At 38.2% G+C, this 26433-nt stretch overlaps 1 protein-coding gene across 4 annotated transcripts in view; it reads right to left on the reverse strand.

The window, feature by feature from the left end:
- The window catches only part of LOC127066456 (nephrin-like), a 268358-nt gene that overhangs the window by 61820 nt on the left and 180105 nt on the right, over positions 1–26433 (reverse strand). For all 4 annotated transcript variants that reach the window (XM_051000231.1, XM_051000230.1, XM_051000234.1 and 1 more), the window contains one exon: positions 14552–14763. In XM_051000231.1, the coding sequence (XP_050856188.1) occupies positions 14552–14763 (212 nt within the window). The remainder of the gene's footprint in view (positions 1–14551; positions 14764–26433) is intronic.

The following is a 26433-nucleotide window of genomic DNA, read 5'->3' on the forward strand; positions in this document are numbered from 1 at the left end:
GAAGTCTGTTTGAGCGAACGAGTCGATCAATTTTATCAATTGAGTAAAACAAGTAAATAAGTTATTAAATTTTAATGGATAAAGCGAGTAGTAACCATTTGTCGATTTTGTATCAATCATTCGTGTATTTACTTTACCTTTAACAAACTTTCCTTTTATGAAAGATTACTCGTTTTTTATATATTTACAAGTAAGTAACATAGACGGACATATAGAAAAAGTGTGAGATATCGTGACCATCGACGTTTCATCCTTCTATGTCAATAAAAATGTCAAATTTTATTTGGAACATTCGTCGTGGCCATCCTTCATGTTTCTTGTCAATGGACGGTCGTTGCTTCGTCGTTGGCCGTTCTCGCACCCTTCTTTTCGATATCGTCGTTGACGTCGACGGAACTAACACGATCGTCGTATTCCTCGATAAAACCGGAAGACGAGCGACACCTCGTCGTACATGCCGTCTAAACCACGTGTTCGTCAAAGCGGACGCAGGTGTTTCCACTTTTGTGAAATACGACCTACAAAAGTGACGTGTCGTTCTCATCCCGGACGTTTCGAAAGTGCATCTCTCCCTCTCTCCCTCCCTCTCTCTCTCTCTCTCTCTCTTTTTCTCACTTCGTCAGAAATAAGCAAAGAAAAAGATTTCCATACGAATCCAGTGCATATTTTTTTAGTAAGCAAACTCTATGCCGAAGCAGTCTTCTCGTGAGATTTTATTTATTTATGATTATTTACGAAAAAGAAAACTGAATACAGCGTACACTTTTGCTAGTTTTTGTTCATTCATATTCATTCATGTTCATTCAGTCGTCATGTTGTTGACTTTGTAATTCGTAACTCTATTAATTTCCTTTTTCAATTAATTGAACAATTAATTGAAAGAGCGCGTTTTTTTTGACGAGAATTTCTTTTGAAGAATATGGTAGATACTAACTCTTGAATTCTGGAACTTCAGGCAGTATACATCACTTATAAAAATTTCATGCGCAAAGATTTTAGCGAACATCTTCGAAACTATCTTAGAAGGGTTTCGTTAGAATCAAACCGTAAATGTTCTGTATTATAACATATTATAATACGAGCAGTCTAAGGTTGTAACAAAGCAAAGTGCAACGATATACAAGCTAGTTGATGCCAGAAGAAATGTCGTCACGAGGTCGTGAATTAATTCGAATCTCAGCCTTCTCTAGTTCTATTTGGCTCCTCCGCTTTCCCGCTGGAAAGTTAAATTCACGACTCGTACGAGGTACATGAGTTTCCACTATCGTTCTAAAATTCAAACGAGCTAACGGCAGAGCAACGAGTATGGCACTCGATCGTTGGAGACCGCGGCACGGATTTAAAATACTCGACCATCCGTTACTATCGCGCTTTCCGTCAAATTTCGAAGACGTTGCTGTGGAAATAAAGAAAATGTAGAAAATAAAATAGAAATGAAAATAGAGTGAAAAAGAAAGAGAGAACGAATGAGATGATAAATTAAATAGGAAAAATATAATAGTTTAATAAACACGTTAAACATATAACGTAATTAAGATAATAAATAGAAATATTTATGTAATGTCTCTTGATATAAGTTCTTCTTAATGCTTTCTAATACTTTTTAATTTGTTATACAATCAGCACGAACGTTCTCATAGGCTCAGTCTTTATAGTTATCGTGTATAAGTGCATAAGGAGTGTTTCTTTGGCCATCTCCATGTTCAAATATGGCAATTTGCGTTCCATGCAAAACTACGTGAAATTAGCTTACTTAAGTACTTAAAATTAAGACTATAATTCTCTTATTTAGGTATTATCTTACTATTAATAATTTATAATGTATCTCATCTTCGTTACTCATACTACCAAAGTACTTTATAATTTTCTCGTTAATCCATTCATTTTCACATATTTCATATTTGTATGAAAGTATATACATATAGAGAGATACTGCTATAAAATCGAGAATAAAGTCGTGCTTGAGATACTTTCTAAAAGAAATCGAGTGAAATGCGGCAAGATTTGAACGCATTGAATTTTCTAGGAGAAAAGGCAAGGAATCGAGAACGCGGAATCGGCGCAAGGAAAGAGATGCACGAATATAATCGAAAAGATCATTGGAGCGAGAAAGAAATGTATCGACTATGAGAGATACCTCAGGCTTTCGCGAGATTTTTTGGCTAGAACTCGTAAAGAGTAGGCTTCGAAAGGAGGTTCGAGCTTGAGAAGTAGCAAGAGAGAGATAAAGAGATAGAGAAGTAGAGAAAGAGAGAGGGAGAGAGAAAGAGAGAGAGAGAGCGAGCGAAAAAAAGGAGAGCAAAAATAAAAGAATTACGAGAAAAGTCAGGATGCTTCGTTTATTTATTCATTTATTTATTTATTCATACGGTGACCTAGCGCCCTTAAGGCTACTGAGAGCACTCCTACGAGATATACGAATGGCGGAGGTCCAAGAGTCGTAACCGGAACGCGTCCTCTAAAGCGTCTACGAAAATGATCGTAAATAAGAAATATCTTTCTTTTCTTTTTTTTTGCGTGCCGTTTCAGTACCGTTTTTCGATACAACATTCTTTAGCCAATTTTATCGTACGTCTCGAAAACTGTGAAGGGTATTAAAACTACGCGTAGAATTTGCTTGACTGCGTGAGTAGTTTGTGAATGCGTGCATGTATACTCGAACATTCAAAAGCTTCGTCAATGAGCGAGTGAGACGTCTACGAGTATAGTCTAACCCGAGATAATCGTCTCTCTTTCTCTTTCTATCTTTCTTTTTTTCCGACCGGTGTATATAGTAGCCGATCTCTCAAAAGAAGAACGAGTAGACGAGATAGGAAAAAAAAAGAAGTAAGCTAGACCTCGACCATTCCGCCTTCGTTTCGTTCTAACCCTCCTCCTGCATCTCCTTTCTCTTTCTTTCTTCGAACGATTTGAATAAGCCTTCCGTAAGCCTGGAGCTCTCGGTCTCGCGTGTACGCCCGCGCGCCGGTTGAAAAGCCGCGCGATGTTTGCCGAATGCCACTTCGTATGCCGGGGACTTTTCCAAGTTTTTCGAGAATGTGCGTATTTCTGTGCTTGTATGGAAGTAACCGTTTGCGATGGAGATAGAAGAGAAGGGACGGTAAGATGGTAAGAGGGAAAACATCGTCGCCATTTTTTTTCTTCTCTTCCTCTTCGACCAAAGCGTAAACTACTACCTTCTTCCTTTTCCTTCGCTCTTAGTTCCTTTGAAATCTTCGTAGTACGTAGTAAAATCCTTAAAATTGTAAAAGATATTTCGATTTCGTTGTAACTCAACATTTAGTATACTTGTATGATTTTACCAAGATTGCAGTTTAGAAAGTTTATTCCGTAAAATTTTATTTTCCGAGCGTAATAATAATAGATTCCTCCTACTAGTATGAGTTTTCTTAATTTCCTTCATTCTTCTTCATTGTATCTTAAATAATAGATGTTAAACACACATTCGATACTGCAGACCGTATTGTTTCTTTCTCCGATCGATCGAAATACGAATTCGTTGATTTTTTTATTTTTCTCTGCTATTAAAATAATCCAAATATAATATTGTTAAAACAATAAGACTAATTATATTTGCCAGTATGTTAGAGGAATTTCGAACTTGCTAAACATAAGCATAATAATCGCGATTATAAATTATACATTATATATATATTGGAATATTTTTATCAATGATAAATATTCGATTTTTTATTTGACGCAATAGATGGATGGGGGAATAAATATTCGATTTAAATAGATTTCAGTATCAGTCCATTGCAGGAATCATCTTTCATTTTGAATTATTTTTGGTATCACCGTACAATTTTTCCTCGATTCTCTTTCTGCTTTTCATTTTGTTCCTCTTCTCACTTTCTTTTGCTTCTAGATCCATGCATTTCTAACCTTTGCATTTGATTATTCTCGCCCCTTTATAAATTTTCTCTTTCTTTTTCACCTACCTTTTCTTTCTCCGTATACCGACTTATCCTTGTTAAATTTTTACGGTCAGTAGTCAGGTACGCGAGTCGTAGTAGTAGGACAAGCGACGGGTAACAGCGTGGCAGGAGTGAAATTCGCTACGGAATCGTCTTGAATTTATGAAGCTGCATCTCGATATACCTTTATACGCTCTCAAAGATACATTTAATCGAATATTTTGACTATAGCGAGAATCCGGTTATTCTTCTTCTATTCAACGATTCTCTTTCTCTCTTTTCATCCTTCTCCTCCCTTTCTTCCCTTCTTCCTTCATCATTCGAAGCATCCAATTCGTGCTGATCGATTTCAAGAACGAAATCCTCACATTATCCGTTCTGACTTCTATTGACCTCGGAAGGATGTAGGCCGAGGAATTCTATCGGAGAACAATCCTGGAAATCCGTTTCAGCTTTTCTGTTTTATTCTTATTGTTGAATTTGTGAGCAAACTTCATTTATATTTGTCGCGGTCGTAAGAGTTATATCGACATTTACAAATATGCTTACAAATTAAAAAAGATTTGTCCTTTCTTTTATTCGGAAGTAGTAACGTAATTGTCTTCAATCATGTAACAATGGTTAGAATGTAGATAAATTATGATAAATTAAAAAATGATAACAGATAAATTAATGAATTGTAAAATGAAGAATTCCGGAGGCAAAATTTTATTTTCGTTGGAATGAGAAACAAATGATTCGTTTACTCTTTTATCAGGAGAGAAGCGGTATCTTCGTGACGAGTTTACTCGACCTCTCCAATTAACAGGTTCAGGAAATTATGAAAGAGAATAAGTTATCAATTGAACGATCGGAATTAACCGTATGAAGAATCCATCTGTATTTTATTCTTTTTACGAGATATTCCTATCGGCGAATCGATACCCGTAAGTCAATAAGTCAAATGGATGGACGTTTTAATTATAACAAGTTTGAAAATTGCAAAGTATACAGAACCATCGATAATAGCTGTGATCCTGGCTAATTTTCGATCTCTTTCTTTTCGTTCTACCTCCCGTATCTTTCGTTTTTTCTTATCAAGATCGATTAATTTCTCTTTCATTTATTTTTTATCTCGTCAACCGCAAGGAGTATCAGCAACGTAATATCAATCGATAAAATTAATTTTTAATTAAGAAAATCTCATTAATGGCTGAAATAGATAAATGTGGATGAGAGCGATGGACAGCGGATTCTTTTCTGGGATTGGAAGTTCTCCACGAACGGGCCAGCTTAAAAGTTACGATAAAGCCAATGAGCAGTCGTCGAGGTATTTAAGCCTAAGTGGTCTAATTCTCACCGACCGAATGGCTGTCCTTGGACTCCTTAGTGCCTCGTTTACCGCTCCGTGCGGATACGGATGCTGGGAGTAAAACTGTCTGTGTGGGTCTTTATTGGTTTTACTTACCGGTTAAGAACTTGGGGAAATTTCGAGACTATTCGACTGGGCCCCATTATCATTGGTAACTAAATGTCTTTTGTTTACTTTTAACGATATCAGATATTAGAGATAGAATCGAATCGAAAAATTATTCCTTTGAATGAAATTCGATAATAATTGCCAATAATATCGACAAGGAAGGATAGAATAAATTTCTATTCGTTATAACTAATGGACAAATAAAGCGACCACCTTTGTCTTTGGTGACTCGGAAGTAAGAATAAAATATATTCTTGCTTCTGGGTTACGGTCAAACGTGAAGGCTAGTATTCATCCGGATCTTTGGCGGGATAAGGAGCAACGGACATTTTTCTCGAAAAATGTTATCCGACGCTATATGTCTTCGGATAATGTAAAGAGGAGAGAAAGAGAGAAAGAGAACCGAGGGTTCGTAAGAATAATGCGAACGTTTCCAGAAGTCGACGACAGCGGAGCGGCGAAATGGATTTTCGCGAGTTTTCCATGGGATATAGGTTATGGGTCGAGAAAGAGATGAGGCGAAGATTGGCGAGTGGGAGAAGAGATGGGAGAAGAGAAAATGGGGGTGTAAAGGAGGAGGGTTTAGGAGACTGGCGAAAAAGTAGCCGCGATTCGTATAAAGTGATTTTAAGTGAGAGTCAGCTCGCCATTTTTCCAGGCAAAAGTTCTTTCTACTGAGATATGGCTGCAAATATTAAAATCTGCTGGCCGGTTGTCAGGGTTCCTGGTTGCCTCCACCTAACTCCGCTTTGTCAGTGACTCTCATTCGCGAAATTATCGAGATAGTTATCAGATATATAGCGATCGAACGAGCGTAACTTTGCAAGGTTGTAAATCGAGCTCCTCTATATCCCTTTTGTTTCTGTGAAGGCATATGGATACGTCCGTCGCTCTTTTTTTTTTTTTAATGAACTATTAATTTTACTTTTGTAAGTTTGATAATAGCTTGCGAAAACCACTGTAAGGTAAAACCGGCAGATAAGTGCTACGAGGTTAAAAAGTGGTGGTGGTGGTGGTGGCGGCGATGGTGGTAGTGGCCAGAGAACGATAGGAAGAATGGCGAGGTAGTTTTCTCAGTAAGAAACTTGTTAGGTCAGACGTATTAGCGAAATCGAAGATATATCGCTGCTTACGTAGGTGTGGATTCGAACTAGTGCGAAGCAGCCGATCGTAATGTCCGCCACTTAAGGAGCTACCGCGAGAACTCGTGTCTAATCTAAACTCTTGGAAGAAAGGAAATGCGCTCTTGTGTTTTCGTAATAACGATTCTAGTCTGTTAATTGCGACTTTAAATTATTACTTTTTTGCACTTTCTCGTTAAAAAGATTATCGTACGTAAAAATGTTTAATTAAAGTTATTTTAAATAGCACGTAAAGATTTTAACGAATGAAAGTTAGCGAAGAAAGAAGAGATACCAACACGGGAAAGAGATATCGCTGAACAGCAGAGAAGTCATCGTCACGTACGATAAAATCCACCTTTAGAGAAGTAGGGACTAGCGAGTACGTGATACAAGTATTTCATATAAAAAGAAGAAAAGAAAAAGAGAAGAAAAAAATATAGAGGAATAGGAGGATGGAAACGAGGAGAAGAAGAGCGAGAGAGAGACCGCTAGATGTCTCGTCGACGGTATTTCTAGTGAAATATTCGCCTGCAATAGAACGACGAGGAAAATTTGGTATACTTATTGAGTTATGTACTCGCTCCGCGTTCGTACGATGTATCGAGCCAATTTAGGTGTCTGCAGTCAGATCGACGAGTAAGAAGACATCGTTGGTAGGTGTGCGCCGATGGTGATGCCAACGGTGACGATGGCGGTGACGATGTCGATGATGGTGGTGCTGCTGGTGGTTGTGGGATGTGGCCTCGAGGAGATGGTTACATGTAGAAGATAGAAGAGCCGATTTCTATGCCAATATTTGCGAAACATTACGGTTCGGCACATATCCACGAGACGAACATGGGACGAATTCTATCTCGTCGTCGAGAAGATCGTTGAATTTTCTCGCGACTTTTTGTTGGAACATCTTTCTGGAAATCCGAAGGAGGTAAAAGAAACAGAAAGAGTCTTTTTGATAAAAATTGTGTTTCGTAGTAATTTGAAACAATCTAGAAAACCCTCGAATGTCGAAAATGAAAGGTATTGTGAAAAATCTTTAATTAAATCTTTGTGGAAAAAAAATTTTTTGGATAACATTTAAAGAATAAAATTGAAGTATGCGCGAAAAGTCGAGTCAAGTGGAAAAGTCATTGATTTTATGCTCTAAGCATTGATAATAGACATAGTGAATAATTATTAGACAATTTTATTATCATTAGTATATTTTAATGAAAATATCGTAGAAAATACGACCGACTAATTACATTTTCTTATGTAAAGGAAATGAATAAATAGAAACTTTTCCAGCAATTACGCGTTCGTTACTTTGTTATTCTACTAAAGATTTGTTAATTAATTTATAATTCGACGCTTATGAATTTCTATTTCTGGGATATAAAAAAGCTTCTTCAATAAACTCGAGAGGTCGCGCGAATAAAATGCTTCGTTAAAGGTTTTCGTTAAGGTGAAATATTGAAAATTTAATAAACAGTTGTGGTAGATAGACGATGCGAAAGCAAACGCTTTATTAAGAAAAGTCGAGAAGGGTAAAAATATAGCGATAACGAAACTACGAAGTACAGCTTACTATCCTGCGAATCAAACGATCGATCGATCGATCGATAGATAGATAGATCAATCTTTTTTTTTCTTAATGCGAATCGTCTGCTTCGCCGATGCGGCACTCTAATATACTCGATTGAACTCATACGGCTGCTACTCGATTTCATCCCTCTGCAAATTACGGCTTGCGACATTTTCGAAATTCGTATTTCTTTCTAGTCGATAAGCCCGTTAATTCTTGGCCGTTATGGCCAAGCACGGCATCCGATGGTGCATCGAACGATGCCGTTCGTTAATTCGTCGGACATTTATTTAACCGCACGCTCTTCCTTCCTTCGATATCCCACTAATTACGATCGTATTCGAGAGCGTAACGATCGTACGGTTACCGTTAGAGGCCACGCCAAATGGAGTTTGTGCGCGTTACTTCGGGCCAAACAGGTGGCAATTCTCTCGCGAAGTCTCACGGGTTTCTTGTCGGAGCTGCGAACTAACGCGATTACCGCTCGTTTTTGGTTAGCCGCTCTTCTCTCTCAGTGGCCGAGAAACGCGACGCGGCTTAAGCCTGGGCCGAGTCGAGCCGAATCGCGGCATCGTCATACCTTCTCCTCGAAGAATTTTCTTCTTTTTTTTCGTCCAATACTCAGAAGGAGCTAGGAGATGTCGAGGAAAGTTCTTCAACAAAGGAACATCTACTTGGAATAATTCGCTCGTAGTTAGCGTTCGAGGTAGTTTATCACATCGCGGTTGACAACGGTTGTTCCTTTCTACGCTAGTTCGAGTTACGAGCTCCCTTCGGCAATTGCGCGCATACTTTGGTAAACCAAAACCAACGTGCCAGTGCTTGGCAACGAGGTGTACATATAGCGAACGCGACTATTCTCCGTATAATCGTAAGGGAACCAAGAAAACGTTGTTTTTTTCTTTTTGCACCGACAGTCGGCGCGAATTGCGAGTAGCATCTATTCTTTTTACTCGTTTACGATATTTCTTTCCCATATTCTACACGTACTAGAGATGTTCGATGAAGAGAAAATGTGTTCGATGAAATGTATAGTCATATTAAAAAATTCGATACTAATCCTCATTTCTGTTCGTCTTTTATCTTCTCCCCGCTCGTTACGTTCGATTTAACGCTGATGGCGATCGTCGCATTATAAGTTGTCCAGAAACATTACAGGGAGGGGTATCTAAAGTTAGATTCTCAAGGTAATCGTCGGTCGCGATATAATCTGACGGAGATTTTCGGCGAACGTGCTCCGGCTTCTAAATCCACGCGAGATCGTAGTCCTTCCGATTGGCTTCCGAGCGGGCACACTTTTTCTCGTAGATTCCATCGTGCAGAGTGGTGAGAATCTGGTGGGCATACTCGCAAAGACTTCTGAAAATCATGGTACGCGCGAGCCAACAGCTCCGATTTATGTCGGTCATAAATTCATGCGATTCCGTGAACCGTTTTTCTGATCTTGGGTCCGGTTTGTCAACCCTCCTACTACCTGCCCTACCTTTTCTACCTTTGGCCACCCCTTTTTTTCCACGTCTGTTATTCGCCTTTCCAAGGTTCGGCCTGTTTGTTCTTATGGTCAGTTTCACATTCTCTTTACTCTTTTCGAAATTCTTTCCCTTTTCCGCAAGATCGTCATGATCCTCGAGCACCGAGCAATGTGAAATATTTGGTGCAATTTAGTTTTGAAAAGATTATCACGCTTGTGCGCGAAACAATGGAGGATAGTTCAAAAATATTTTTCATCTTTTTTGAACGAGTTGAATTCCAAAGAAAACCAAAAAATCCCAAAGAATTAAATAATCTACTAGTTACATCACATATGCAAGGTGTTCAGTATTACGTTTGAAATGTCACTTTCTAGTTTTAATGCCAATTGGTAATCACATCGTGGATGGTTGCTGACAATTCCTCTGTCAGCAGTGATTATAGATTCAAGAACGAACTAAGAAGCGGTGGAAACGAGATAATTTAATTTCTAAGATGTAATTTAAATGTCGCGGAAGTTAATTAGTTGCGTCAGAAAGAGATTGGATTACGTACTCTTATTCGTTACTTGATAGACCTATATGTATAAAGTTATTTTTTTGATTTTACTTTTTTATATCTTATTATCTACCTCTTATATCCTCTGCGTTTCCATCGCATTTTCCATTAGTCGACGAACATAACTGTATATATATATATATATATATATATATATATATATATATATATATATATATATATATACGAAATAAAGGAAGACGAGAAAGGATTACCAACCTTATTTTCTTTTTCTCAAAGGTACATTGTTATTTGTTCATATTTGCGACGATGCAATAATAGCCGGACAAAAAGATTATAGCATGACACTTTAAACAAAAAATCGACTGCGTTAACATGCGAAACTTATCACTTTTCACAAAGCAACGAAATAAGTATTCAGATTTTATTAAAGAAAATACGTGATAGAACGTCGAACGTGATATGGTGTAATGTGCATATCTATCTGCGAGAAAAAGAACGATGGAAAAAGTTGGATTCATTGGTAAATGGCAAAATCAAAAGAGAAAAAGGATGACAAGAAAAAGTAGGAAAAGAAATGGAAAGATTAATTAAAAGAAAATTTAACATCATAGTTTTTTTTGCACGATCGTTGGAATTTCTCTTCTGTTCTAATATTTCGTTATGTCATTTAAATATTATTTTATCTATCAATGATTCTCATTAACTTATTAAAATTTACCATTTAAATAATGGACGATAATTATCGAAATTCTAATCCGTTTTTAATTTGCTCTAAACGAAGACATAGATAACTAAATTATTCCCATTCGATATTTAATCAAGTTAAGGTACTCAGCCCTTTCAAAATTTCTTCTCCCAGTTTTGCAACATGGCGCTTTCGTCTTCCTCTTTTATCAATTTACTACTTCTTGTCGAATTCGTCACGGCAGGACAATGCATAAAGCGAGCGAACGAACGAAAGAGGGAGAAAGAGAGAGAGAGAGAGAGAGAGAGAGAGAGAGAGAGAGAGAGAGAGAGAGAGAATAGAATAGAATGAAGTAGAGAAGAAAGAAAGAGAAAGACAGACAGAGAAAAGAGAGAGAGTTGTCGAGCGTGAGGTAATGTCGTGCGACAGATTCCGGTTTTCTCGTCGTAGCGCGGTTTCCGCCGTTGTCACATGCGGCTGTTCTTTCGGTAGACAAAAACGTACGCGTTAAAGCCTTCTTGAAAATATCCAAGCTAGTTGTCGCGCTCGTAGCGGCGCAGCTTTATTTTCCCCTTTGAATCTCTCCGAGTAAAGCTCGCTTACTATCCTACATGTATGCTACAGTCTGTATACTTCGTATAATAGTGAAGCGTCGGAGAGTAGAAAATTTCTCTTTCGTTCTTTCTCCATCGCCGAGCACGTTTTATACGTCGTTCCGATACGCTTCGGAATTGTTAATGCATGGAGATTCGTGCTAGTTTGTAGCGCTCGTCGCACGAACTTTTTCCTGACCTTATCTGTGGAGATATGCAAGAATTTAACACACAATTTCAAATTACGCTTTTGTATATGTTTCTTTGATGTAACGAAGAAAAACTGTTGTGTTACGTCACTTTTGATGGCAAGGAAGAAGAGAATACAATATCAGAAAAAAGAAAGTAATTAGGAAAAAAGTACTTTGAAGAGATATTATTAAATTTGAATTTCTCTCGCGTAAATGCGAAATTACATATTCAAAAATTTTGTTTAAATGTGACACCTCGTGATATAAATAAGAGAGATAAGTCTGCGTTCGTGCGTATCAGATGAGAAGGGTAATAGCGTTGCGTGCATATGCGATATGATAATATTACAACATTGTTTGAGACAATACGTAATGCGATAATATAATAATACCTCGATATTGGCCATGGTATTATTGTCCTCTATACGCAGGTGATCCTAAACGTACGCGCGTCACAATTTCATTCGTGTATTAATATGTCATCATCGTCATGATCGTAATCACGTCGTGCTTCTTTTTCTTTCTTCTCTTCCATTTTCTCGCTCTTTCTCTCTTTCTTTCTAACCCTTAAGTAATTATAAGATAGGTATACCTACGCTCATCGAAGAGACGACACGGTTCAAGCGATGACCGGAAAACTAATTTAACACATCAATCTGTGATTCCTATGCAAACCGCAAATTCTTTTCTGATAAAATTTATTTTTAATATGGATTGGATAGTATGATATTTTCTTTCATCATCGTAAACTAATTAACTTCAGATCCGCTTGCAACAAATTACCTCTTTGAGGATCGATATGAGAATCATACTGTCTCGTTGTTTATTATTAATTTATAAAATAGACAAAGTATAGTCCTTATAACCATTATCATTTTCCACAAAGAATAATTCGTTTAGGATTTCCTTTTTGTTGCAGTGTATTATTAAGGTTCAATTGGTCAAGAAGAGTAAGTCAATTCTATTCGAAGAAGAAAAGAGAAAGGTAGCATGGTTCACAGAAATTGAACGTAATATGGTAGAAAAAGGAAAAACCGAATAACAGAAGCGAGGGACGGTAGCAGTGGGAGGTAGTAGTGAAGGGGCATGGTGCTCTGGCAGTGCATCGTTTGCAGAAGGACGGCGGTTAGTCTGGTAAAGTCCACAGGAGCTTGGAGGGACGCAATCTAGGAACTCACGGGAACCAATCTTCTCTGATGAAAATACCTCGATCTCCGTCGGGGTTCCTAGCGATCCACAGCAGCCAATTTCATTCGTTTCTTTTTTGGAATACCTCAAGTACGTTTGACTCGGTCGTCCTGTACCAGGGCAGCTCTCTTCGTCAACGTATTCGTCGTCGTTCTTCTCTGTATTGCAGTCGAGCAAGTCATGGAATGGACAAAGGAGAAAACGGAAAGAGAAAGATTGAGAGAGAGAGAGAGAGAGAGAGAGAGAGAGAGAGAGAGAGATAAAGAGACAGAGAGAGACAGATTCGAGTCAAGAGTTTGAAGGGTGCGTGCACATAGTCGAGAGAAATAAAGATACAGAACAGGTTTTCAGGGGAAAGAGAGAGCAAGGAGGAGAGAAAGAGAAATTCCACGTTAGCCCGAAGGTTCTTCTTGAAATCTGCACTGCGACACTTATGCCGTTTTCACCCTTACCTCTTTCCACTTTCTCTCTCTCTCTCTCTCTCTCTCTCTCTCTCTCTCTCTTTCTATGGCCTTGCTTCTCCTTTCCATTCCGCCGAGTTTGCTCCCGTCATTCCTATTTCCCTTGCCCTTCTTTGCTTCCACTCGCTTGCCCTCCCTCGTCGTATGCGCACTCTCTAACCTCATGCGAATGGGTTAAAGGTGAGGGAAAGTGCAAAGAATTGGCGCGGAAGATGGATTTCGGCATCGAAGGATCGAAAGTACGATTTTCCAAGTTATATTCCTGCCGCGAGCTATACGATTCTCGAGATTCGACCCTACTGTAACCGACTGCTTTGAAGCCCTTCCATGAAAGTTACACCTTCGTATGTCGCGGACTTTATGATCGACTACCACTACCGCGCCATAACTCTTACAGTAGAACCATCGAAAAAGAAAAACTATTTGGATTGAAGAGCAATTTCTGAGGCCGCGAGATACGAATCGAATATATCAAAGGGATATGATGAAGAGTATGTATAATACTTTGAACTTAATAGCTTGTGCGGAGTGATTCTCAATGATTATATTTATAATAATGAAATTTTCCTTGTTGATCATAATTGAATACTCATTAATAGTATGATGTTTCCTAGTCATAATGCATACAATCGCATTAGTCCTATACAATACTTAGTTCAGAGGAACTTAAGAACCGAGGTAAACGTGGTAGGAGGATTACACACGAAAAGCGATTCTCACTGCAGATTAAGTACCAAGAAGGGTTAGGAAAAGCGGTGATTCGCGTACGTGCGCGTCGTGACACGAGTATGCTGACGCACAAGAGAAGAAAGTTCGAAGAGAAATAGAAAGAGATAGAGAGACAGAGATAGTGATAGAGGGGAAGAGAAAGTCAGTCGAGGCAGCACGTCTCCGATTGGCTCATGCATTTTTCAACAGTCACCATTTGTTTGATCAGACTCACCTATTCCCCTCTCTTCTCTTACGGACGAGAAGTGCACTTTTCGCCATAGTCGGAAGTACGAAGTAGTAGTGGCAGTACGTGGGTGATAGTAATATCGTACGAGTGAAGGAAATACTCGATGCCGCGTCTCTACTATTTTCAGTAAGCTTGTATTCGATGCGAATGATCGATCAAGTTTTTGACGACGTCCGGTTTTGAGTCTTTAGCTATATAAGTGCATATATAATTAAATTCATTCGGATTCGATCGATATATATATATATATATATATATATATATATATATATATATACACATTTAATCGATTTGATAAAAGTAAGGAGTAAGGAGATAATTTTGACTTTCCTCTTTGTTCCAGAATTTTGTTAACATTTTTATCGTCTTTAAACGAAGAAAACGAGATAGAAAGAAAAGGAGAAAAATAATAAAAGTCTTACCGATGACGGTGAGGTTGTAACGGAAACTTCGCGTCTGGCCTTTTCGAAAATCGACTCTACATCTATATGTTGCAGCATCGTGCCTCTTTATATCATCGATCACGAGAACTGCGGGGCTGGGAAAGGCAGTTCGAAAGTAAGCTCGTGGACCAAATACTCCCGAATCCGAGGAATGTTGCGCTTTGGTCACTGGCTTTTCTCGGGCGTCGATTCTGAAATAAGGAAAAGTATATCCATAAAAATATCGCTTTCAAATATACTTACTACTTTATTTTCAAATGCAAAATTTTATGAAAAAATCAATATTTTATCTATTTATAAAATAAGCCCTATAACACTTTAAAAGAGGAATAGTTATTACAGGGTAGGTTCTGCCTCGATGAATGTCAATATTATTTTAACCAAATTAGATGTATAAAATGCATAAACTGAATGACAGAAATGTAAATAATTGCAAAGGTTGTTTATTAATTTTTTGATCATATATGACAGTCATTAGATTAGCATAATGTTCGCGATTACAAAATAAATTTCAGAAAGTAAACGTTCCTATATTTTTCCGATGATTGTTTTATATATATTTTAGAAAAAAATTCTAAAATTTTTTATTTGTCTATCAAAAGCTTTAAACTGAAATAATAAGTAGTTATCTCCATTTATTTTTCCATGATTTTATTTCGAGAGATTTCAGAGTGGATTTCTAATCAAGATTAATCAAGAAAAAAAAAGTAATTGCATGATTTTAAAAGTCTATATTCCTTTAAAATAAATTTTCCTAGCTTAATTATGTTATACGAACGTTACACTAGCGGTTTTCACATTCTCGAATATTGAATGAAGAGATTTTAACAAATCACGTATTTCTTTTTGAACTGATTCCATCGATTGGTATCCTCTTTAAATCTGTCGTATTCACTTTTACAATCACGGTATTCCACTTTTGTAAAGAATTCGAAAAATTCGCGAGACTATCGAGGAAGCCTATAAAAAAGTTTCCAGCCAATGCAATCTAAATCCGAGCAATGAATATCGCATCGACTGATGAAAATAAAAAAGTAGGAATCTCCTCGAATACAGTGATTCATTGGGAAGCATTTAGATGCTATACGAATATTATCCGTACTGAGAAAATATAATTATTTTACATCGATAAAATAATTATCACGTCGTTATGGATAAAGCTATACGCAGAAAAACTCAAGAGTAGAGAATCTCATGTACGTGTACAAGAATAATGTGATTAAATAGTTTGCTTGTTATTCGATATATTGCCCGAATACTCCCTTCGTTTCCATCCGATTAATTTCGCAAAAAAGTGAGACAGAAAAGAAAAATTCTGTCGTTAATCTCGAGTCGTTTAATTCTTATAGTCCATAGAAATGAAGAAATTTGACTTTAAAATTATAAAGCTCGACATTATTTCTCGCTCGATAATTTTTCCGGATAACTCATGTGAGAATTGGAGTTATTACGATTGTGATATCCATTATGGTAGAATCTGGAATATTTTACATCAAATGAATGTTAATTTTATTTATCCTATTAAAAATTATAGAACAATGGTGAAAAGTGGAATTTTCGAACGATCGAACAACAGGAATAGATGAGATATTAATAATTTAACTTAGCATCCTTCCATTTACGGGTGAAAAATAATGTTGACACATTTATATGTATGCTAACGAGTACGCGTACACGATTGTGCGTGCAAAATAGGTCGAGTAAACGGCTCTTTAAATAAATGATCAAGGATAGACGATGAAAAGGGAGAAAGATAGAGAGAAAGAGAGAGAGGAGGGAGGTAGAGAGAAAGAGAGACAGACAGAGAGACTCAAATGACCCGCCGGAGATTGATGAGGACAAAGCGTCGCGTGTTGTGGCTAACAATGTGATTAAAAAAATCGTAGAAAATATTGAGGATAAAAAGACAGACGTGTCACTCAATGCAAGAAATGTGTCCTCGCGCATTTGGTTTCTATGCTTTTCTCCACGATCGAAGAAGCGAAAAAAATTAGTGAGGAGGGTTCTACGAAGCGGAACTATTTGACGAGAAACTAGTATAAGATCGATCATTCAAATCCACCCGATGAAAGGACTGATTGATACTCCGGCGTATTAGCACTTAATCTGAACCGTTCCTTAATATCATTAAATAAATCACAAAGACAAAGTTCATGCATCCGCATTATTAATCTATGAAAAACCATGAAATTGCGATATTGCTTGGCATAAAAAATATCTACATACAATCGTTTTTTCTAAAGACGTTTAAAAATAATTTTGTCTTGATACCTTTTTTGATTTTCTACGGCTCTCCTTCTTGGATTCTATGAATATATGTATACACACACACACATACACATTTAAAGATGATTTTAATCAGATCGTGGTATTGGAAAGTGTTCGATAAAAATACTTTGATTAGTGGAATGCATTCGAGTAGAAAAAATAATGGTGGGTAGAATGCGACTCGATGCAATAAGGAAATGCATATTCCACCATCGTCTTTCGCCTCGCGCTATTTCTGTTGCTCTTATATCCAGGCACCCAGGGGATCCCACGATGTAGCTCTAGATCCACGTCGATGTGGTGCTGGGTAATATGGAATCGATGTCTGTTTTATGAAACGTTTTATCTCGCCGTGCAGCCCGCTTTCCAATATTTCGCCCGATTCTCGGTCCGCCATCCTCTTTACCACGTTATTCTACGCCGTTCTCCTCCCGCCATGCCTTTCTCCTTTCGCGAAAATATTCACGACCTCCGGAAACGCAAATAACAACGCTATAAGTCGACGCTCTCGATATTTTGTTTCTATCGATGAAAAAAATCTCTCGTCTTTCCCTCGGTATGAATATACCGACAATTCTTTCGTATCGCGGTTGTAACAGTAAAAAATGATTCGTTTACACTTGTCCGACTTTAGATTCGTTAAAGAAAATAGGTTAACGATATTTGTGGTGATGGGCTATATTTACACAAGTATCCTCTTTTCTATCTTGTTAATGATTTCGTTGAGTATACGATTCCAATGAACGAATGCTATATATCAATCCTTGAATCGTAATACGAAGAAGATATCTCAACATTTTGAATGTTTCGATAAATATCTGCTTGTTAGACAACTTTCGTCTTCAGGATTGTCGTCTTCTTATAAATAAAATACATTTAATGCAATAAAAGGAACATGACCGCGCACTTTTTTCATTCCTTTGTTTTCCATCTACTATCCTGTTACCATATACTCTCAGGCTATCCGTTGCTACGCTTTTCGCACTGACCATGATAATCTAACAACAAAGGAAAAAGCTTGGTAACCAATCTACCTTGCTAATTTCGTCTTCTTTTTTTACTCGTATGTTTTTTCTTCTTCGCTCGCGTTTGCTGAGAAAGATAGTAGACATCGTAGTATCGAAGCTAGCTACGACTATATTATTCGATATTTTCAATCGATAAACTAGCGAACGTAGAGTACGATACGCGCGAAAGAGATTAAATAAAGCAAAGTGAATTTCGAACGAGCATTCGCGAACGCATTACACATACATACACCATACGTATACAGACGAATGAACACACGGACTTTCGCTACGGAAGGACGATCGAAACCATTACGAAAGATTAATGGAGTGACTCTCTCACGCCAGCGAAGAGCCTCGAACGGAAAATATTCGTCCGCAATAACGTTTCGAGATAAAGAGTTCGAGTTACCGCTCGTAGACTCATTCTTGTTATTTTATACGTCCTATCGTTGCTGCAATTATAAACGACGTATACGACACCGAGAGCTTGAAGGATTTAAAACGTTCTGTAATAATTCTACGAACGAATAAAGAAAGTTCAGAAAATAAAGATAACTCGAAGAAAACGAAGCGAGTGAATAGTGTAAAGTTGAAAAAGATTAAAGTTCGGCAAGGCGAAGGATTACGATAGAAGGTATCGAATCTTTCATGTGACGCCTTTACGAGTTGACGTCATGTGACGTCTTGCACGAGATTAAAGTTGCAATAAAGAAAAGAAAATTGTTCAACTCGTAGAAAACCGACAGCTACAGGAGCTTCGAATTAATTTTAACAATCAAAGTCGTTTTCTTTCGTTTACCGATTGTTTCTGGTTCGTTGAAGTCGGAACAAATTAAATAAACATAGTAGAAAATGCTTTACATGGTGGACGAGTCGAGAGAGAACGGAAAAAAGAAATCTTGTTACGTGTTTCTTTTTATTGGTAAATAAAAGCAAAAAAATTATAACGCGCGAATTAGAATACAGCTCTTTTTTGTCTATATTTTGCCAGTGACAATGAGTCTCACAGAAAATGAGTGTCGGTTTAGCTAGATATTTGCGGCATTTTGCCCGACTACGTGTCGACGCGCGTCCGTTCGAGGCTGGCTCGGTACGAAACGGATTTTAGTAGAAATAACGACATACAGTCAGACATATCGGGAGCGAGATACGTAGTAGTGCAGTTGACTCTATCGTGACGTACCACTTTTCTCCTCGTTCGAATTACTATCACTCTTTCTCTCTCATCGTCACGATGAAAATACGGCCACGTAAATGGTTGTACAGCTCCGTTAACCAAAATAACGATTACTCTCTGCGTCCTGAAACTTCATGGGATCGATCGGTATCTTCCCACACGATTTTATCGGAATTTACTCGCTACGAAGCCAAGAGAATTTTTTGTTATTGTTGATTTTCTTTTTCTCTCTTTACATCGACAAGTAGTGCTCGCACAAAGATAACATCGTCCATGCGCTTTCTGGAATATTTCGTAAAAATTTGCTTTTTCCTTTTCGTTCTAGGGGGAAGAACACGCGCCGGTAGTTGCATGTTTCGTACGTAGGTTGAATTATTTTTCCCACAACTCGACCTCGTACGAGGTATATTCCATTGTTTTGTACCGAGAACTCCGGAGAAGAGATTTTTAAAAGGAGCGAGCTTAATATCCTCGGTGGTTTAACAAAATCCCCCTCTCATATTTTTCTTTTTTCAACGTGCGTGGCTCGATCGAGGGGATCTTTTCTTTAAGCTTGATCGTGGTAGCGAATACGCGATACGCCTTTAGAAACAACGCGATGAAATTTATTTCAACGAAACGAAATTTCTCGAGAGAACTGTCGTGACGCATTACGGCAGTCTGATTACGTCGATTAACAGACCTGTCACAGTTTCTTCTTGCTTTTCGGTTCTCCGTTCGTTTCGGTCCTCCTTTTCCTTCCTTAGCTCTTCTGATATACGATAAACCTGCACAGTAAAGTGCGAGCAAACTTAACATCGCTAATCTTTCGTTAAACGAGAAACCGTCGCAACGCGTGCACGTTTTCGTGTGAAAAAAAAAACTTGTAATTCAATCGCAGTCTTTTCTTTGTGCGGAGGTAGTTGAAAGTTCGGCGACGAAGTGGATTCGATGCTAATGAGGAAACGAGAAAGTAGAAGGTTGAGAATATGAGACTGCTCTCTTTGCTTTACTTTGATTTCATCCGATGCGATCGATGAAAGTGTTTCGAAGAGAGATGCACCGTCTCAGTAGAACATTTTAACCGACTATTGTTTCTCTTCTTATCTATATCGTTTCGAAGGAGCGGAAAAATGTTTTCATCAAGGATGCGCTCACGATTAAAAAGTAAAAACTGTTTTTATCGTTGCTCCGCTAGATTCTAGACAATAATCGTCGTCTTTAAAGCGTACTCGAGTTTATACGATATTTCGTACGTCCTTCTTTGCCTTAGAACCGGTACAAAATTTTGACATACATACGTACCTACCGTACATTTACCTACCGTTCTCCGGTTTTAGAGCTCGCCAACTATACGCGGCTTTGTCTACCGCCCTTACCTCTCTACGAGACATCGTTCGAAAACAGTGTTATATTCGAGCTCCAACAACAGCACGAACCTCGACGCACACGTTGAACGACCCTTTGAAGAGTTCCCTGGGCTTTATAGTCCGGTAATGCTTGTCCTTAGAGCGTCGGGTCAGCCTGATAATTTCAGGTCGATAACGAAATTCAATATTTCCACGGTAATGGCCGACCACGCTGGCGATGGTAATGCAGTGCAATTCGCCGCATAGGGCACGTGTTAATATTTAGGGTTACTGCCCGCGAGCACGCCACGAGAGTGCATCACGCACTTTCGTGCTACGTGTTCGACCCCTTTTCTCGTGGCATCATACTACCGGACCTTTTTCGAGCTCGTGGCCATTGCCGAAATTATTGAGTTCTGTGGGAAGGTGGTAGACCAAGCAGATACGAACATAATGTTTCTGTTCCCGTTACAACCAATGTCCCCTTACGTATTACGGTTATGTTCGATCCGTGCTCGCTCGAGATATTTCACCGAGACCAAACTGCTGCTTTTCCGAAGTAATCGCCGCGCCGCGCTGCACCGCACGGTGATACATATTCGGCAAATTATAGCGCGAGATTGGCCGATTTTCCAAGCTTTCGTGCGCCCTTATGATCGATCGATACGCTTTAACGCACGCTATTGTTTCCTTCGTTTTACATGTCCTTTTGTTTCGATGCTAAGAACACGTAAAATTATGTATGATCAAACTTATTTTGATATTTCTCGAATAATTCCAGAAAGTGTTTCCTTTCTCGATGTTATTACCGTTTCTCGTTCTAAATACCATTTCTAGGAAGGTTATATCTCGGTACTTTACTCTTAACTGATTTCGCTTAAAATTCCGTCCTCATTATCTTTTTTTTCATCCTTGATTCGACAGTTATACAATATCTAGTTTGATGTGAAAATATTAATGGGAAACGATTCTCTTATTCCGCCCTTCAAACCAGAGCTACTCGAATTTTTCATCAAAAATGCTACGAAAAAATGCTTTTGGACGACTATCGTTCTTCGAAAGTATCTTATATACTTAAAGAAAATGATAAGAAAATTTTCTGTTCGGGTTACGGTTTCATCGAAAAGCTATCTAATCTGGTAAAGTGATACCTTCCTTGCGCAAACAGAGAGACTCGCTTTTCGTTTCTATTTGTCTTTCCAAAGGTACCGACTGTATTGGTCTTGAAGATTGCACTAACAAACGGTAACGTTAAGTTCTTGAACAATTAACAGGGTGCTGTGCCAAAATTAAGTCCGACGACACTACCGAAAATTCAGTTGGTATTAATACGTCAGTTTTTGCCCAAGGGCGCTGTGGAACGCCGGTCTCTCGGTCCGTCACGGAGCTTTGTTTTCACGGCTAAACATTGTTATGCAAATAGAACCAGACGGCATTGTGTTGCGTTCGGGTGGCGTCTCGTGCTTGCGCCACCACCCTGCTATTCTCATGAAAATTTTCGACGATTATTTATCGTAATTTCTCTCGGAATACGTTCAACATCTACCACGATTCTCATTGCGAGTGCTTTTACAAATAAGCCCACCTTTTTATCGTCGTCCCATCCGGTATATTCGATGTATGTATTTATCTACATATATACGCTCGGTCACATAAATATTCGGATACTTTTTGAAATTCAATTAAGCGCGATAACGATGTAACGAGTTACATTTGTATAAAGATTAATAACATTTAGAACATTTAAGCACAGTTTTAAAGATCTTTGGATAAACGTAACTACAAAATGCATGTGTGCTTTTTTGATTGAAGCTCTCAATATTAAACTTACAAAAAAAATGTTCTCTTTTTATTTCCCGTTGTGGTTTCAACGTAAAACTCATTTCTTTTTTTTTTTAATTCTTTACATATTTTATACAGCATACAAATTGCTTCGTATATGTTAAAAAATTCAGAAAATTTAGTCCGATTTAAAAAAAGTAATTTAATTAAAAAAAAAAAATATTCCTGTATTTCTGTATTTTGTTCGTTGTTCGTTTAAGTTTTAGAATAAACTTATTTATAAGGAAATATTACTAACGATATGTCGTAAGTTAATTAGTTGTTTACTTTTATATTTGCATTCATGCTTCGTATTTAATGACAATGACAAAGTATAATATTTATGCATTTATCTATTTCATCCGAACGATTCAATTAAACGGTTAGACGGCAAGAATTAATTTTTGTGCCAGCAGATATAATGCGTGCAATTTTCTCTCAAACCATTGTCCCCTGCATACCGTTGTCTTGACAAAAGCAAAGATCTCTAATTAACACGGATAATTGGTCCGCTTTACATTGTCATGAAAAGTTGTTAAATCTGACACCGTAGACGAACCAACGCATACGGCAACCTAGGTCCATGTCCTTTCATTCGACGGCAACCCTTTCAACGTCTCAAACCCCTCTCGAGGTTAAACGCTCGAAATTACACTTCGCATAGACCGTGTTAGTATACCAGTACGACGTGTTAGTATATTAAAATCTATTTACATGCGGGTAGAAGAGGGTTACACGGCCCAATTCACTTAAATTGCGTTCCTTCAATCCACTTCAGTTACACCTCCGTATCGTGCGCACTTCGTTCTCTCGCGACACCTCCTCGTGTTTAACGAAATTTCACAGCTGCGTGACTGAATTTCGTAACTTTCATTTTAATTTTCTTCGCATTCTACCGCATGAATGAATTATTTAACATTGATTAAAACAATCATTTGCACAAATTTGTTTCTCCTTTCTCAAGTCTTTATATGTATGTATGTTACGTATGTTAAAAATAATAGCATCGAAGAATTTAAATTGTAACAACTTTTCACGCTTTGTCAAATTCGAAAAAATTGACACGAAATAACGATTAAAAATTTCTCGTTTCCGTATGCATTTAATTGCTTTTGAGTTTCTCCAAGTTCGATAGAGAGCGACGTTGCTAAACATCGGTTGAACGTAGAGGTACGGGAAAGCAAGGAGGACTAGGCGTAACGAAAATCCACGAGTTCGTAACGGGTTCGATTAAAGGGGCTATATCGGAGTTTCCGTCCGTGTGCGTTCCGCCACGTGATAACAGAGACGTCGTTCTCAGAGTATATACTTCGTCGAAGAGCACCCGAATACCTTTATGTCCTATTAACGTATATACGAAGAAATCTGCCAGCACGTATACGTATGTACGTAGGTATATAAGCGTACAGAGGCCACATAGATCCGCTCGACCCACGCGCGATCCTCTCTTATTTATATGCAAATGTAAAAATGGCACTCGTATACCTCGACGCATTCTTCTACCGAATCTGCACGGCAGTGAGCGAGAAGACAAATCCAGAGTGGAAGAGAAGGAAGTAGAAAAGGAGCAGGTAGGTAAAAGTAAAAGAAAAAGGGAAAGGGGGAGAAAGGAGGCCGAAGATTTGATCCAATTTTGCGATAAAAAGCGGAACAAGTGGAACGAAACTCCTGGTCGTAGCAGCGAGTAATGAGAATCCGTAATCTGCTTTAAAGAAAACTAGTGTATATACAATATTCGTCCCGAGTTTTTCCTGGCGACCTTACTTTAGTAATTGGATAATTATAATTTATTATGTTATACAAACACACAGCGAGTAGTAATCTCACAGTTCTGAGTCGAAAGAAGCTTTGTTAATAAGCTTCTTAATTAGAGATCATCTACTCTTATCGAATTTCGTTCCGCGTTATCAAATTTATTATTTTAACTCAACTTTCGCTGGAAAAATTAGTTTTTATTACATTAATTAAATACTAATTTATTTCCTAGAACTATTCTGAATCAAGCGATTCTTAGAAAATATTTCTTAGAACATCTTATTTAATTTCGAATTATTGTTATAGTATTGAGGTACACTTTAGAAATTAATGAGAGATAAATCGAGAAACGGTCGGTATAAACTCGACTATATCTTCTCTCGAGTATGCTGTTTAGGATATGAAATGTCAAAAATCAAAACAAGATTAAACGAAAGTTAAAGAAAAGTCTGTAGGGGAATAGAAGAACGGATTGTTAAAAATCGATAAAAATCAAGAGGCTTCCAAGTCAATCGGTTGTCAGATTAGAGAGAGCTTTTAACAAAGCTTTTTATTTGAGTAGTTCCTCGGAAAAGTAAGTTTTTATTTGGTGAGTTTTTTGAAAAAATTTCAATTCATAATCGATGTTCTCCTTTTAGAGAAGTATGATTCGTTTTATTTCGTCCTAAATACACGAAATAAAATTTGACGAAAAATTGAAAGCATTTTTCTTGGAATCGATAATCGATGTCATTGGTATTATCATTGAAAATACTATTGGAAAAACTGTAGACGTACGTTAGTAAAATGAAAAGAATCGATTCATTGATCATAGAAACAAATTCATGCGACGTATCGAACTTACTCTCTGCTTGCCTGCCTTTCTGACGTAGTCTGAAACAACGACGATAACATTTCGTCAAATATCTTCATTTGCTCGACGTTCGATAGAGGTCTCAACTTCCACGCCTGTAGAGCACCGCAACAAATCGAGCACAGTAGATAGAAGTTGGTCAAACCAGCGATTCGATTCTGGCTTGTCCATTGAAGCCGATGCGAATGATAAGTCACAATCAGCTGCGGTTGCGAGTTCAATCTGAACGTTCTCAGTCGCCAGACGCGACCTTATCGTATCACGTGCTGTGTGGTCAGTGCGATGGGTTTACCGAGAATGCTAGCATTCACAGCGAACAATCGACTTGACTCTGATTAATCAGTTTCACCTTGTGCCCATTATATCGATGAAATATTTCTTGTTTGTTAGTATCAATCTCACCCTCTGTCTCTCTCTCTCTCTCTCTCTCTCTTTCTCTGTCTCTGTATTTCCTTGGAAACATAGTATCCGTCTCCATCTTTGTTTTATTCATTTGTCTTGTTGCATCGAATAGAAATAAGTCTAATATCTTTATCGTATAAATCACTTTAATTTGCATTTCTCCTCCTTACTACGAGGAATCCTTTGAGACTGATGTATATATACATCTTATAGATACATGCGATTTTCACAATTCCATCCCTCGTTGAGATTCTTGTCCGATCGTCTCTCTTTGACCATCCGATTTAGGCTGAAGTCAGTTGGCTTTGCTGATCGGAAGTGATTGATGTTCTGGTCGAATACCGATCGAACCCATTATTTACCGGTGGATCCTATACAACGTTATAATTGCCAGCAGCTATCCTCTTCCTTCCATCCTCCTCTCCCCTTTAATAACGCTGGCGGCTCTTGTCAATCCTCCTGGTTAGCCTATCGATCGTCAGTCAGTGAAATCCATTTTGGATTTGTTTTCATCGACGTGGCAATCCAAATTTGACGCGGTTCTATTCCCCCCTCCCCTCTCTCTCTCTCTCTCTTTCTCCCTCTCGATATGCTATAGCTAACTTGCCAATTTGATCGAAACGAAGTATCCAGAAGTATTTGTTTTTATTTTTCAAAATTTATCCTTGAATCGATTTACGAAGAATAATGATAACATTGGCTTTTGTAAAGAAGCATCATAAGGTATGAGTCGATAAGCACCGTTCGTTTCTTCTCTTCTCTTAGCAGGGCGATAATTGGATTTTAAGTTTTTATTAGAAACGTCTGACTTCGTTGACAGTGAAGGCGAAAGGATGAAAAGAAGACGAAAAGAAGAAGGAAAGTCGAGGAAGGTCGTAGAAAAGTGGGTTCGCGCGAAAGACGTCACGTCCGGTATACAGTTTACCTTTAGAAAGATCAATCCTGAAGGGGTTAAGTGGTTGCTTTGGAATTTGCCCTTCGAAGGAGCATACTCGCAAAAGCGAGACACTCGGTCACGAATCACGTCTACCTCCGGCGATGCTCCATCGCGGCTTCTGTCATCTTAATCCTTGAGATCCTTTTTACACGGCTTTCTCATTCGCATCCTCTGTGTACTCGGGCTTCTTGTGGACTTTGGAGACGAGCGAACGAGAGTCCGCAGGATGGAGCACCTTTCCTCTTATCCACTTGAATTACGGCGAGGCACGTCCGCCCTTACCGGATCCACCTTCGCTCTAGGCTGGACG

Source organism: Vespula vulgaris, chromosome 9 (assembly GCF_905475345.1).
Source record: "Vespula vulgaris chromosome 9, iyVesVulg1.1, whole genome shotgun sequence".
Classification (NCBI taxonomy): domain Eukaryota; kingdom Metazoa; phylum Arthropoda; class Insecta; order Hymenoptera; family Vespidae; genus Vespula; species Vespula vulgaris.